The sequence below is a fragment of the Rhamphochromis sp. 'chilingali' genome (genome assembly GCF_963969265.1).
Source record: "Rhamphochromis sp. 'chilingali' genome assembly, chromosome: 3".
Taxonomy (NCBI): domain Eukaryota; kingdom Metazoa; phylum Chordata; class Actinopteri; order Cichliformes; family Cichlidae; genus Rhamphochromis; species Rhamphochromis sp. 'chilingali'.
This window is the reverse complement of record NC_137931.1, coordinates 22,309,036-22,324,971: the sequence shown is the minus strand read 5'-3', so window position 1 is coordinate 22,324,971 and position 15,936 is coordinate 22,309,036. Positions and strand designations below refer to the sequence as shown.

The 15,936-nt window shown below is 40.1% G+C and overlaps 1 protein-coding gene across 2 annotated transcripts in view; it reads right to left on the bottom strand.

The window, feature by feature from the left end:
• Positions 1 to 15,936, bottom strand: part of gpd2 (glycerol-3-phosphate dehydrogenase 2 (mitochondrial)) — a 37,760-nt gene that overhangs the window by 10,002 nt on the left and 11,822 nt on the right. For both annotated transcript variants that reach the window (XM_080878799.1, XM_080878800.1), the window contains 9 exons: positions 15,702 to 15,799; positions 15,140 to 15,303; positions 9,565 to 9,729; positions 7,182 to 7,326; positions 6,398 to 6,591; positions 5,885 to 6,019; positions 5,629 to 5,804; positions 1,324 to 1,455; positions 1,084 to 1,242 (listed from right to left, as the gene is read on the bottom strand). In XM_080878799.1, the coding sequence (XP_080734925.1) occupies positions 1,084 to 1,242; positions 1,324 to 1,455; positions 5,629 to 5,804; positions 5,885 to 6,019; positions 6,398 to 6,591; positions 7,182 to 7,326; positions 9,565 to 9,729; positions 15,140 to 15,303; positions 15,702 to 15,799 (1,368 nt within the window). The remainder of the gene's footprint in view (positions 1 to 1,083; positions 1,243 to 1,323; positions 1,456 to 5,628; positions 5,805 to 5,884; positions 6,020 to 6,397; positions 6,592 to 7,181; positions 7,327 to 9,564; positions 9,730 to 15,139; positions 15,304 to 15,701; positions 15,800 to 15,936) is intronic.

Below are 15,936 nucleotides of genomic sequence, written 5' to 3'. Positions count from 1 at the left end.
CTTTAGATCGTGATGTGCTGTGTTGGTGTTTGAGATCTTTTAGCTTCACTTTGTCACACATTTTCTATTTAAGTGATTTCTTGATTCAACACGTCTGGCAGTAATCAGGCCTTAGTGTAGCTGAAGAAACTGAAGTCAGGGTTCCAAAAAATGTGGTTAATACAGTTAATTCATGATGTACTTCTTCACACAGGCCCAGGTGAGTTTGGATAGGGTTTCTCCCTTAATAAATGAAATCTTCATTTAAAAACTGCATTTTTGTATTTACTCTGGTTATCTTTGCCTAACATTAAATTTTGTTTGATGATCTGAAACATTTCAGTGTGACAAATATGCAAAAAAACACAAACAAACAAAAAACCATGAAGAAAGCAGACACTTTTTCACAACAATGTAACTGAAAGCTTTTACACAAGGAAAACCAGAAACCAGATTGTTTGGTGCATGATTAACCGAGTTGTTTATGAGCTATTCTCCCACTACTTCTGCTGGTTAACAATAAAGGCCTAAAATAGCTCAACTTTCATGCATGCACAGAGCCTCCTCTATGAAAGAGCAAAGGGTGTGGACATTTCCATTGTACTCTGATCAAAAACGAATCCCTGCCCCGACTTGAGAAACCCACCAGGGATTAAAGCTTTATGCAGAAGCCAGGGGAATAAAACAAGTGTAATCCCATCAGTGCACATCCTTTTAACCTGCAGACATGCACCTCAGGATGCTGGTGACAGTTTTAGAAATAGAGTTAGGTTATGTTTTAACCATAAGCACACTTTCAGTAGTAGATGTGGGCCTTATATTTCCTTTTATTTATGTCTGTGAAGACATTCTCATCCAAGAAGCTTCTCGGATGAGAGGTGAAACGTCTTCAAGCAACTTAAAGAAGTCCAGACGCTTTTCTTTGCAAGCTCCTTTGACTACGATGACCTGGAGGACTGAGAACCTTCACAGACATATTGCCGTGCATATTTTTTTAATAAGCCTCTCTATGTGGACAACAGAGATTCTGTAAATCTAACCATACCAAACGGTGACCTGGTGAATGTTAAAGGGTTAAAAACATCAAGTGTTGTAAAGCCGTACCGTCCTCTTCTCCTGACTCCAGTCCAGTTCTTTGCCCATGATCTGGACGATACGTGGGAGCGCCTCATCAGCCGCCTGCACATTCAGGAAGCCCAGGCGAGTTCGCCGGGCGATGACATCGATGGCGGTGCAGGCGTACTCCTTAATCGCATATAGCACCTGAAAAAGACGAGAAGCTCTCAGACACTCTTCAGACACACAGCTGGAACTTTAACCGTTTACACAACAGTCCCACTTTACCTCGCTCTCGATGTACGGGAATTCAGACACCAATCTTTTCCCGACGATCGGCCATCTCTGCCCGGTGACCTGAGCCATTTTGGCAACGTCGAATGCCCTTCCCCCATACGTGGAGGCCAGGTGTTGAGCGACCTGTGCCAGAGAAAGATATAAATACTTACTTAAATACATAGATTTTATATTAATTTATGTTAATAATAATGCTAATCAGAGGTTTTCTGCCCTGAAAACATGTTTAGGAATTTATACCAAAGCAAAATCACCAGGACTGTGATAAAACACCATTACTCAAATACTCAAACAATTATCAAAGGTCATAAATTACAGGGACATGCATAAACAGTAAGGTGAAACTAAAGCAAAAAGACTGCCTGAATTTGTGTAGTCAACCCACAAACACACAATTTAAACTGTGTTAATAACAGTACTAAATTATTGGATAATCAGAAGCACTTATTAGAAGTTTATTGACTGTTTAGTTACATCGAAACATGTGACCCACCTGTTATTCACTGATAAAACTTTTATTAAAATGAATACATTATTCACTCATTAGGAACTTTTTTTGTTTTGTTTTGTTTTTTTCTTACATCTGCTAGAACAAAGTCTCATCATGGTCTATAATTTGATTTTCCTAAATATATCATTTACACTAAACTGCTTTTTATATCTAAACGTTTTTACCATCCTTGTCATAGGAGCTTTTATATAAAGTCATTAGCTGATCTGAGAAATACATAAGCAGCATCAGTAGAAATATTACAAGTCATTTCCTACATGAGGAAAAAAAGACCGACACCTCTTATACTGACTGATTAACTCATTCACTGCCAGCCATTGGCAGTGAATGAGTTAAACCCATTGACTCATTCACTGCAATTGACGGCTATAGACGTCAATGGCAGTGAATGAGTTAATACATTTGTAAACAGAGTTTGACAGTATATCATACTTTCACATGGCTACTCCCGCTGTTTCCCTCCACTGTTAATGGCATATTGCTATAACGGTTAAATAATAGGGGGGGGGGGGGGGGGCTGTGCTAAAATATTTCTATAGAGAAAGATGTTGAACATCCTACTCCAACTTAAGAATTACAGGTGTGACGCCAGCTTATTTGGGTTTTTCCAAATAAGCTGAATTCAGTGTGTGTATAATAAGTGTGTGAATGTATAATTCCTGTTATCCCTCCTACAACATATAAGTCCATTATTCTGAAAATCTATTTGCTCTTGGTTAGTTTTTCCCAGCTGCCAGTGAAATAATGAGCAATAATGGCACAAGTCTGAATAAGTAAATAGATACATTTAAAAATAAATGTACAAAATGAATGTTTGAATGTAGACAGAGAAATAAATCCAAGTTAAAATACAGAAATAATTAGATAGCTACATAAATTCATGTGGAGAAATAATATACAAATGCAAAAACAGAACAATTAATTAATTAATATCTACTACCTAAATAACTTTCAAATAATGACCGAGTATAAATGAAGATAAATGTAAAAATAAATAAATCATTAAGTAAATGTTGAAGTATATATGATGCAAAATAGAGAATTAATTAGATTAATGTAAAACTATGGAAATTGATTTGCAGAACTAAAAACATAATATAAAAACTGAGTGAATACACTAAATAAATACATTATATAGATTAAATACATTAAATTTATCTATAAATTAATGTTGTAAACTAAAACTAAACTAAATAACTGTAGTAAAACTGAGCATAAATACATAAATAAATACATGAATTGTGAAATACAAAAAAATATAGAAAATGTAGAATAAAAATTAAAAATATCAAATGTAGAAAAACAGCTGTAGCCTTAATTAAAATTTGAATAGTATGTATAGAAATTATTTTTCAATTCCCTCCCCGAATAAATGTTTGTATTTACTTAATTTATTGATTAATTTATTTAGAATTATTTAGTTTTCTGTCCTCTTTAACAGCATGTTTTTAAAAAAGGTCAGAAAATAACTGTTAGATTAACTGTTAAATTGTCTGTTGTGTTTAACCAACAGCCCAAAAAACATAGTTTTAATACAAAATTAGAAAAACACCCTGATATTAACAGACTCAGCACTGTCCATCAATCAAATATTCCACTTTTAAACTGAAGACTGATTTTAACAGACGTTACACACAATTAAAGAGTTAAACAATAAAAAGCTTCTGCTTTTAAACGCATGTTTAAGTCCTTTCACTACAGTTTAAATTATGTAAACTTGCAGCTGCTGGTATTCAGATGATCGATTTCACCTCTTCTGAGTTAAACGACAAACGATAACGCCGCTTTGTCAATGAGGTGTCACATGTTTACAGAACACAACAGGTTATTTGCTATTCAGATCGTTGGCCTGCTGATCGTGTGAAAGGGCAAACGCTGTCCAAATACCAACAGTGACCTTTTAGGAATATTTCAGAGAACAACCAGAACAACCAGAGCTGAGGCCCCTAATGAGGAGTACGTTTACTGCAGGCACTCAGCGCAGGACTCCTTTTTCCTTATGAAACTATGTTCTACTGCGCTTAATGAAAACGAGCAGGCTAATTATCAGAAAGACGCTGCAAAGCTGATGTGAGTCGATGTGCCTTTCCTTAATGCCACTGGTAAATTGGACAGCACACAGTGCGTTCTAACGCGTGTCCAGTCTTTTGTGTAGTGGAAATGTCAGCTTTGTTACAGCAGCAGCTTTAATGTCAGCATCTGGTGGAGAAGACACCGAATGTGTCTGCGAGAGCTGCGGTTACAGCTCGGTTTGTACACGGCTGTGTCAGCCAGTGTGTACAGTAGCTACGCACTCCCAAACTTTTCTTAATGAAGCAGTAATCTCATTGATTGGTCTGAAAACAAACCTGGAAGATGTGGCTTTAAATATAAACCGTCATTTATCTCAGTGGCAGAGAGATCCAGACTTTCACATTAAAGTCAGACACTTATTTGTACACTCACCAGCCACTTCATTAGGTATACTTTTTTAACTGCTCATTAACACAAACATCCAGTCTGCCAATTACATGGAGGCAACTGAGTGTATTTAGGAATCTGGACATTATCAAGATGATGAGCTACGTTCAAAAAGCATCAGAAAGAGGAAGAAGACGGTGATTTAAGCAACTTTAAACAATGCAGGGTTGATGGACTGTGTATTTCAGAAGCTGCTGATATGCTGGGAGTTTCCCCACACGACCATCTCTAGAGTTCTAGAACAATCTGAAAAAGAGAAAATAGTCTGTGAGCTTCACTAATCTGGGTGAAAACGATGCTAGAGGTCAGAGGAGAATGCTCAGCCCGCTTCGAGCTGATAGGAAGACAACAGTAACACAAATAACCACTTGTTACAACCAAGCTATGCAGAGGAGTGTGGTCTTCTGCTGCTGATGCGTCTCATCAGCAGCAGAACGGGTGACACGTCTGTCAACTACAAACAGGAAACTGAGGCTACAGTACACATGAGCTCACTAATTAGACAATCGAAGGCGGGAAAAAGGAACTGGTGAATGTTTCCCTGACCTCTAGTTCTTCCTCTTCCACCAGTACAGCTTCACAAGTTTGACTTTGCCATTTTACCAAACTTTTCAGATAAAAGTCTTTCAGCCTTTTAAATGAAAGCTGTTAATATGAAAACATCAGAGAGTGTTGCATTTTGACAACAATCAGAAGTAGAGCTTCATCGATGAACCAGCTATAATTGTAAGGACAAAAGACACCTATATATCAATTTAACATTTTCAAGGTTTAGACTGATGCTCAAATGCAAGCTAAGATAAGATAAGATGGTCTATATTAGTCCCACTGTTGGGTAATTCACAATAAACAGATGTAGCATAAGAAGAGATTTGAAGATGTGGTGGTAAATTATGGGGCTTATTTATCAGTTTTTTGCAGCTTGGATCATAAGTTTTCTAAAAGAAGAAACAAAACTGCACATAAAGCATAAAATCATAAGAAACTCAACTCTCCGGTCCACAACGACACACTTCTTTGGCAAGTCTGATAAAATGTACAAGAGAAGGAAACTTTAAATAAAGGCCTAGTATGCTTTGGGGTTAATGTAAGAAAAGGCCACTGTTTGAGAAATTAAGGCTAACATGTATAAAGTATCAAACCTGCCGAGTAGGACTGCTTTAGGCTGCTGGAAGCGACTCGGTAACAGAAGGAAAGCAGAAGCAGAGGAAATGAAAGGAAAAGAGCCATCGATCAGCAGCTGTGCTTAAAAACCTGCTGAGCTTTAATAGTAAACAGTACAGTATTAGGCTTTAATGACCAGCTGCAGTAACGTAACATCTGACCTCTTTCTCCAGGCCGTAGTCCTGCACCAGGCGGATGTAAAGGGTCGGCGTCCACCCCTTGGCTCCCTCCAGCATCAGACCAACAGTCTTGCAGGAGTCAGCTGAGAGGCGGTGGGCCTTAATTGTTGCGTCCAGGGTCTCTTCAGCCATAGATCTGTAGGTGGTCCATTTCCCACCTGAACACCAAAGCTGTGTTTTAAAATCCATCACAGGTACCTCTCATTGAAGATGATCAAACAGATGAAGGCCAGCTCACCAGCGATTGTGACCAGTCCGCTGTCACTGATGCTGACGATGTGGTTCCTGCAGATGGACTGGGTGTCTTTGGAGCTGGGGTCCGTCACTAGGGGACGTATGCCGCTCCACGCTGCCAACACGTCTCCTCGACGCACTGCAGACACAAAAATGTCACACCATGTCATGTTTATTAAAGAAGGAGCCAAAGAGGAGAATATAGAGCTAACAACTCTATATTCAACTGTGGGCCAAGAATGAATCCCTGAGGGACTCCAAGCACAGCAAGATTTGATTTAAGACCCTTAAGAGCAATCTTTCTGACTGGAAACTCGCTGCTCTACCCAAAAAGATGAGATTACGATTACCTACCCTTCCCCAATGCATCACTGAATGCCCAAACCTGTGAGTCAGTAATTAAAAAAAACCTTTAAAACTGCAGATTCAGTCACCATATAAGCATGCGGCTCCATGTGAAGCAGGTAAAAAATAAAAAGCAGGCTACTCAAAAGTTCATCACAAAGCGCTCCTGTACCTTCTACATCAGGGCTGAGATAATTGCGGACCTCCCTCAGGATGAAGTTGATGTCGTCCTCCCCTGGGATTGGGTGGGCTGTCACACTAGTGGGGGTGTCGGTTGTTCCGGCGATGGTCATGTTCTCCCACGGCAGGAAGAAGATGACACGACCATCGCTGGTGGCTGGATCGAGGAGACCCATGTTGTCAGGACTGTGCCAAGGAGAAGGGAAAAAAGGAGGATTTCTTATTATTAAATATACCACTCGTAATAGAAGTAGCAGGAGTCTGTGCGGTTTATTGAAATAAAAAAGGAGAGTGGCGCAAAAAAATTGAGGAAAACAGGAGGAAAAGAAGGAATGGTGGCACTAAAAATGAGGAGATGAGGGCCAACCTGAGCAGGAGACAAATGAACACAGATATGGAAGAGGTAGAGGAGGCACGGGAGTATGTGGGTGGGGGGTAGATAGCAGCAGGAGGAAGATGAGAATAAGTGAGCAGGAGGAAGAAAATTAGGTGGTTGGCATTTCTGTTCAAAGGGCTCGCGCTCCCTCGGGTTTCACTCAATAAGCTTAGCTGAACTTTAAAACCTCCGACTTCAACAAAACCACTCTGCCACTCGGCTGTATCTTAACCGGAGAAGATTGTCCTATGTATGTAGGCGGAGGTCAGATAATAGTTTGGCTAGCTTAGTATTTACACACAGGAATGAGAAAACACAGGAACTACTATACATGTTAATGGAAGAGAAAAAGAAAACAACAGGAACAGCTTTGGTTGTTTTTGGCATTATTATGTCAGACCTGTAGTATCCGGGGATGACGATGTGAACTCCAGCACTGGGCTGGCAGATGTTCGAGGCCTCCTGGTTGTCCATCTTCCTCAGAGCGTCTGTGAACGGTCCGGTGGCGTTGATCACACACTTGGCCCTCACGTCAAATTCCTGCCCTGTGAAGACGAGCGAGACGTTGACAGATTCGATTAAGAGAGACATCAAATACAAAAAATAAGCAAACAATAATGTGGGAGGAACCGTTCACTGGCTTCTTAATGCAAACAGCAGCTTCTTATCACAATTAAATTGAGTTTTTCCTTTTTTATTTCACACCACTGCAGCACCGTCCTGCCTGTGTATATATTATTTGCTATACACATTCATTTCTACTTACATTTACAATAATGCATTTACCCAAAAAAAATCCTTTTAGAAGCCTTCATGGTCATTAAGAACAATACATAACTCAAATAAAAGGAAGCTGTAGATATAGCTGCAGAAAACATCAGAGGCAGAAACAAGAAAAACAGCAACAAGATAATGGGAATTTCCTTTATCAGCTTTGAAGTATTACTAATAACTTATTCATTAATAATCTAATGTAAGGCTTGTAGTTTATAATATAACTGTTATTAATGACCTGAAGCGCTACAGCTGGACACGATGAGACTTTTTTATTTATATTTTAACTTCTCTGTGGACTGCAGTGCACAAATATTTGGCTCTAATTGTTGCACTTTTCTCCTTTGTTTGAGCGCCTCTTAATACAAGCGTCACTGACCCTTTGACACACATTTACAGAAGTGTTTTTTTCCTACGTCTGAGTGCTTTGAACCTAACATTCACATGCTCACACTCTGATGGATGCACAGGGGGAAGACATGACCTGCTCTACCTCCTGAGCCGACGCCACACGCAAATAAAGCAAAAGCCAATTAGACGTGGAATTCAGTTTTTGCAATCATGCGAATGCTTGGCTTCAACTTGTCTGCCATTTTGAACATGTGACACTGTAGTTCTAGATGTTCAGGCAAGGTGGCAAGGTGATACTACTTGCAAATATGTCTTGATGCATGCTCAGCCAACCAGGTAAGTAAATTCTGAAAGACTGAGCCTGAGGACAGTCAAGGAGGCCATTTACGTGAAAAGGTAAAGAACATCTATGAATGGAGGAGGAGCCTTAAGGGTACATCTTTTGCCATCTAACAATGCTGTGATTGCAGCCACTCCCACTGTGAATGGCACTCATGGCCATTGATCTATGGACTTTAATCAGTGGTTGTTGATCAATGGTCATGATAATTTGCATATTAATGATCAAGGAATTGACCTCATAGCCCATTCGTTCATTCAGTGGGCTGGTTTCAGTCATTATGCAAATGTACTGTTTATAAGATTGGAAACCTGCAGTCAGCTGAGACTGAAGAAGTCACTTGGATGAGTGACAAAACGTTTCTCCCACTGAAAACGCCACGTCCAGATGAACAGAATCAACCTTTTAAGAGGTACTTGCAAAGACGTATACAATGTCTTGGACACCAGGAAACTATTGTTAGGAGGACATCGACTTATCTGCAAGCATTTGCCAACTACTCTCCTAGTGGAAGTGATGGAGATCTTTTGCTTTCAAAGTAAAAGTTGCACCTTTTGAAAGGTGTTGGCTGTGTAGATCCAAATTTTACTTTAAAGGAAACTGTTTGTTTCTGGCTGCCGTTTAATGAGTAGATGGCAAGTGTTTGCACCAACTGCCAGAAACCTCCAGGAACTACTCACCAACTGGTTGTTAGTGCACATTTTTAATGTTCACTATGGTGGATAACTATTGATCAATGTGCGCATGATGTCACACAAGAAACCTGAAAGGTGATGAATGGGTGGGAGAAAAAAAAAAGCAATCCACAGTGAAGGTGAAATTGGGGGTTTCTGATTTTCCCGCTCCCACCATAGGGGGCGTATTTGAGCTCAATATGACATGTTTTTCCAAAAAGCGAGAAGAGTGAACTTAAGTTATTAACCCTGGCTCTATGGTGTTAATGAGAAGTTAAAAGAAAGAGATTAAATGGACATGCCGTTGTTATGGTTACATGGTGGTCTTCAGGTATATAGCAGGTATAGAGCTGACCCTTTCCATCCTCACTTCCAGGGATTTTTCATAAATATATTTAATCCTAATGTTTAAAAAGCTTTTTTAATGTCAGTCTCCATGTAGACTGATGCAACAGTTTGAAGCGGCACAACACAGCTTGGCCTTTTTAAATGATTATTTCATCTTCTCTTTTTATGGTGTTGGAGGAAGTCTAAACCTTCAGGGTCAGGATGATCTTTCTAACCTGTGCTTTAGGAGCTCAGAGACACTTTCGGATGGAAAAAATTAAACTTTAGAGCGCCATCTCGCCGCCCGCATCCCTCACCTGTGATGACGTCCCTGCAGCGGGCACCGCACACCTTCTCTCTGCCGCTCTGTGGGTCCTTTTTCTTCAGCAGGTGAATCACCTCGGTGTAGTTTGCGATGGCGGCGCCGTAGCGGGCGGCACTGAGGGCGATGGCCAGGTTCATACGGGCATCATTGTGCTGACCTGAAGCAGGACAGAAAAGAAGGACATGAACAAGATGGAAGGAAGAGGTAATTTGTGCCTTTTTATAGGCATTTAGCTGGATTTCTCACATGGATAGGAGAATTTGTACCTAGGGGAAGTATTTGAGGAATGCATATATATATAATACAGCAGCCAGCCAGCTCGGCGTAAGTGGATTAGGCCCAACATTTGGTGTGTGTCTGTGACAATAAAGAAGTGTCTGCTGTTGCTGGTGGCAGCGGCAGTAACCAAGGAAGTGGGAGAAATAGCTGCTGCTGCTCACCCGCTCCGACCGGTGACGCCGCCGCTGCTGCTCTGCGGTCTACACTGCCGGGAGAGAAGGTCATATTTCGAAATGTCACGGGCGTGATTGTTCCAGACGGCATAATTGGAGAAAAGACGACCCACCCCTCCCCCTCCTCCCCATCACCCTGGCCCCCAGCCCCCACCCCTTCAGAGCAGATGATGGGAGGATGGTGAGGAGGTGAAAATCAAACATATGCTGCTCTGCACCAGGAAAACGCTCTTCCATTTTCTCAGTCTGCAGGCAGGAACCTCCGATCACTTAAGAGTAAAAGTATTTTAAATGGATAAATAAAACTTCAGGTAAGCGCTCCTTACTGTGCTGAAGAAATAAACGGATATTAATGGATATCGTATTTTATTTCATAGTAAAAATATGATAAAGACAAACATCAGCAACCTGTAAGTGGTGTCATTTCTCCAATTAAAATAAAACAAAAAAAAAAAAAAACAGCCTGTTGTGAGTGAACACAACGAGCCCATACTCAGTGAAGCCAGCAGTAGAAAACACATCACCCGCAGATACGCCGTTGTTATTTTCGGCGGCGGAACGGAAAGGACGCCAGAGGCACAAGGCTCCTCACACTCAGCTGGACGCTCAGCATATGTTTGGTTCTCCTTCGTGGTGAAAAGGCAAACACGCAACCTTTAGCGCCGCGGGGGTAGAGGGGGCATCCTACCAGTCTGTCAACACATTTTGTTCGGCACCAGTGGAGATGTGAAGGCCTCGGGCAGAGCTGCATCCGAGGCCTGCATTCTCTAATCTGCTGTTTGGCTTAATGATACCATCCCTACATGTTTCCTGAAGTATATTTCAGATTTGCACTATTTGTGTTTAAATGTGAATAAAAGAGAAAGTTGGTCGTAAACTTTACCTGATTTAAATTCTTAGCATAAAGTATGTTTTTATGTAAAGAATAAATTGTTTTTTGCTTCTTTGTCTGTACTCGTACAGGTTTTGAACAGCACAGCTAAAAATATGTCTATGAACTGAAGAAAGACAGATTGTATTTTAAAGGCGTTTAATTTTTACTACTGCTGTGTTTAGTAGTTTACTCACACTGGCATCAATCTCATAGTAATTTGGGGCTTTTAAGGATTTCATTGAACTGTTTAAAACAAGAACTGGAAGTACAAGCTTGATGTTATTTAGGATTTCTTCTAATCAACACAAGGTCAAAAATAAACACGCAGTTCAAATACATCCACCCAACTGTGTCCGAGTTTCAACAATCTAGCTGTTGGTTCCCGGTGAAGTTGAAGAAATTCCTTCTTTATTATTCCAACCAATTTGTGCAGTGTACCAGTACCACTGGCAGCAAAACAGCCCCAGAGCATGATGTTACCACCACCATGCTTGACAGCTGGTATGTTGTTCTTAGGTTTGAAAGCCTCATCTTTACTCCTCCAAACCTACATCTTGTCGTTGTGGTGAAATGGCTCAATATTTGCTTTGTCTGACCATAAAACTTTTTGGCTTGTCCATGTGGGCTGCTGCAGATTTCAGTTGGGTTTGAAGGTGTTGATTTTGGAGCAGGGGCTTCTTTCTTGGTTAGCACCCTCTCAGTTCATGGTGATATAAAACTCACTTCCAAGAGTTTTCATTCAACAGTTTTTCATGGCAGGCTTGAGCCTTGGTGGTTTCTGGGTTATTCTTTAACATCCTAACCGATTTCCTGTCATCTGAGGGTGGCAGTTTGGGTCTTCTTACAGGACTCGGCAAAGTGGTGACAAATCTGAATAGTTTGTACTCATGTAAAAATGTTTGAACTGATGAGCCTGGAATCTGCGTTTGTTTAGAAATGACTTCAAGAGACTTTCACAGGTGGTGTAAATCTACATTTGTCCTTCTTAGATCTTCACTGAGTTCTTTAGACTTTCACTTTGTTCTCAGCACTGGTCAATAAGTGCTGTCAAAACTCTTCTGCACCACTTATTAAAATATTTAAATGAGTTGTTCAATGTGCACCCAAATCGTGTTTTTTAAAGCCATTAAAATGTGTGCTGTACAATCATTCCACCCTGATAATGGAACAGTTCAAATAAATAAATAAAAGCCTAAAGTTTTCCACAACATTCATGTCAATTATGAGTGGATACAAACTTCTGATCACAACTAACCGAGCAAAACTAAAACTAAAACTAAAAGTTTTGAAAGTGCTGCAGTTTTTTAGATTTGTGGGCATGAAACTCTTTTTGCCAAAATATTACTGCTGGGCTCACATACCATTTGTGATTTCATGCTCACTCGGTGGCAAATAGACATGTACTAGCTAGCTATCATTTAACGTGCTACTCTTGGTAACAGCTAAGATATCAACTGTTAACTAAAGCTTGACGCTGGTAAAAGTTTCAGAAATGCTAAACATTGAAAAGTCAGCGACACCAAACTGAACTTAAAGCAACAGAACATGTTAGAAACCGAGAGGCTACGACTAAATCTACAGGTTAGGGTCACTGATGGCTCTATGAGATGACTCCCAAAGCTCTCACTCAACTTCTCCTCCTTCCAGGCCAAAAAAATTCAAAAATAAAATCTATAATCTATAGTCTCACTTTTTGCCATTGCTATTAGTCCTCTCTTATTCTTTCTACAAGCTACCAGCCAATTTCTTCCTACTCACATGAATACAAAGAGTACATGAACGGTCAGTGTTGAATGTGTTAACAGGTGTATTTTCGGAACCTTTGTCTGAATAATTTTGTAAAATACAGAAGATTTATCAGGTCGGGTCAGAGTTAAGTTGCACATGATTATGTGAGTGTAGGTTCTCAGTCATTGTGGTCATGGTAGTCTTAAGAGTTGGTGACTGGACATCTTTGGGTGTTTTGAAGATCTTTTACTTTAGAGCTAAAGAAACCTCTTGGAAAAAAATGAAAGCAATCCTGTCGCCTTCTTTTCAAGCTCTTAAGACTACTAAATGAGTACTTCAAATAGCCTTTCAGCGGCTCCTAGTGTAGACAGCCATCAACAGATTCAATTCACAGAAAACTTAAACATGTTGTTCTGCAGCTACTGCAAGCTTTTTGTAGGTTTTGTTTCAGCAAATATACAACCAGAAAGAAAGAAATACTATATTTAGTTATATACATCACACCTGTGTTTTTGCATTTGACAATTTAATATGAGCTATTTAGACGCCTACGAGGGTTAGATATCCTGTTTTTCATAAGCAGAAAAGGTCAGTCCAAATAACATATTTTTTCATTCCCTCCTATCTGTTTAGTCATCTCGTGAATGCTCACGTTGATGTTTCAACACCCCAGAAGTCAATGGGTGCTTCTGAAAAAGATTTTAAGACCTGTCATCACGTTTGCTGCTGTCAGGCGTTTAAATAGCGGTTACAGAGCTGCTCTATAAAACCTCATGTTCACGCAAATTTCCATCAAGCCATTGCTATTGTAAATCTTTGCTGCAGGAGAGGAAGACGGCGGGGAAAGGGCAAGACTGACTCAGCTGTCTTTTCATGTTTACACAAAATAAAAGAGATGAGTAACAAATAAGCAAACAAAGCATGCTGTTTGGATAACTGAAAACTAGGGCTGAACGATATATCGCATTTGCGATAATATCGCGACATGATCAAGTGCAATTTTCTAACCGCAAAGGCTGCGATTATACTGCGATTATATTATACAATTCATGGGCTGCATCCTCCTGAGGCCGCATTTGTAGACCGATTACGTCACAGCGACGCGCCGAAGGCTGTCCAAATTACTACCATATCCCAGAATTCATAGCGCGGCCCAGCCAAACTCCAGTTTCCAGCAATGGCGGCCGCTACTAAGTTTTAAAATTACTCATACTAATCTTTCTGGGTCACAAAATAAACTTTTAACATATTTTCAGGCGAGAAAGTAGTTGTGTAAACATCAAATATCTGCTCGGTTTATCAAGATATCCCATATTTGCAAAAGTGCTTCGACGTTTTCAGAGGCGTCTGCTACCCACCAGCTCGACAGCTAGCCGGGAGCTCGAGGGTTACTGATGCGGCCGAGAACGGCACAACTCCCGGCACATCATTTTCAGATCACCGCGGAGTTTCGCTGCTCGGGTTAAACGTAATATATAAGTCACTTAGACAACCTAAAAATGTTATTGTTGGGCTTTTTTCAGTGTTTTGTTTGTTCGTGAGTAAATCGGTTTGGCTGAGATTAAAGTTATTAGATTAGATAAAATAAAACTTTATTAATCCCCCGGGTGGGTTCCTCCTTGGTTTTCACACAGCTGACTAAACGTCAAACAGAAAACTTATTAAACAGAAGTATGAGACAGTCGAGAATTTACACCAGTGTCTGGTTATATTTTAGATAGCAAGAAGCAGACGGCCGAGTTTATTAAACTCCACCGAGACAGCGGTGACGCTAATCAGAACTAGCCTTCTGATTCAGAAGGCTAGACCGTCCAATTTCACGCCTTTAAATTTTAAAGGCGTGTTTGTGTGTGTGTTTATACAATTGCTATTATGTTTGCACTTTATGTGTAATGTTACTGACTGCAAAGATCAGTAAGATGTGTGTATTTTTTATTTATTAGTTTTATTTATTTAATATTATTTTTTAATTGAATGACTGTCTAGTAGTTCACAGATGTCGAAAAACTGAGTGTGGTAAAGCCACTGATTTTTTTTATGTATATTTCTGCAATCTGCACATTGTACTGACTTTCATTTTAATGTTTACACCAGGGTTCCTTGTCAGCACTTTATGCTCAGATGTTTGTAAGCTAAAAATAAACTATTGTGTATGTTCAAATATACTGTTGTGATTGAAGAAGTTAAATAAAAATGTCAGTCATCAATTCATGCATCACCTCATGTCATCATAACAGAGGTCTGTCTTCCAGGAAAGAACAGTTTAAAATTAATGTAATATAGTATTGGCCATACTATATGATGTATTGCTTGTCTTTGTTTAATAATACAGAAGACAAAGACCTTAAAAAATAATCGCATATCGCATCGCAATCGCAATATTGGGGCAAAAAATCGCAATTAGATTATTTTCCATAATCGTTCAGCCCTACTGAAAACACACTGCAGCGCGGATGAAACAAACAGCTCTGCTGGCGTAAAAAACCCCAACAATAACGGAGCCGTGAGCTCACCGTCGTAGTACACGATGGCCCCCACCAACTTGTCCTTCTTCAGCATGGGGAAGAGCTCCAAGGCCTTCGTCTTGCTGAGGACGTAGCTGCTCTTCAGGCACTGGATCCCCGCCACCAAGTCGTACATCTTGATCCCTGCCCAGTAGTAAGGCAACTGCCACCATCTGTGAGGCAAACACAGTGATTTAAGTTCTGTCTACTTAAATATTTGGATACAAAATCTTGTTTTTTGGTCAATTTTACGTCACCACAAAGATGCAAAAATCTATTTTTCCTTCAGACAGGTATTAAACAAATTATAAGCTGGTTAAACAAGGCAGGTTTTGTCCTTACCCCAGTCATCATCAAAACGTGGCTACATTTACTCAAAACTTAGGTTTGCTCAACAAATAGCTACAAAGAACAAAAAGAGTAATAGATGTTGAACCGACAGGCATTTATACACCCCTACTGTAGTCTCACAGAGCAGCTGCTACCCAGGGAAGATGACACAGACCCACTGAAGATGAATCCCCCTCATAAACGCCCATATTTAACCAAAAAACCTTGTTCTAAATCTTACTTGTAAACAGGAAGCATGATGGGTAACGGCGCAGACAGGTGAGGTGCAATCTCCAGCAGGTTGGCTCGCTCATGGAGGGCCTCTTTCACCATCATGTACTGTTATAAAAAAATATATATATATATTTTCCTACTGATGTGCTCTGTTAGTGAGACTGAAATGACAATAAAAGTCTGTTTATCTAATCCAAAAAGATGATGGTGAGAGAGGAGCATCTCAATAAGCCGAAGGTGCA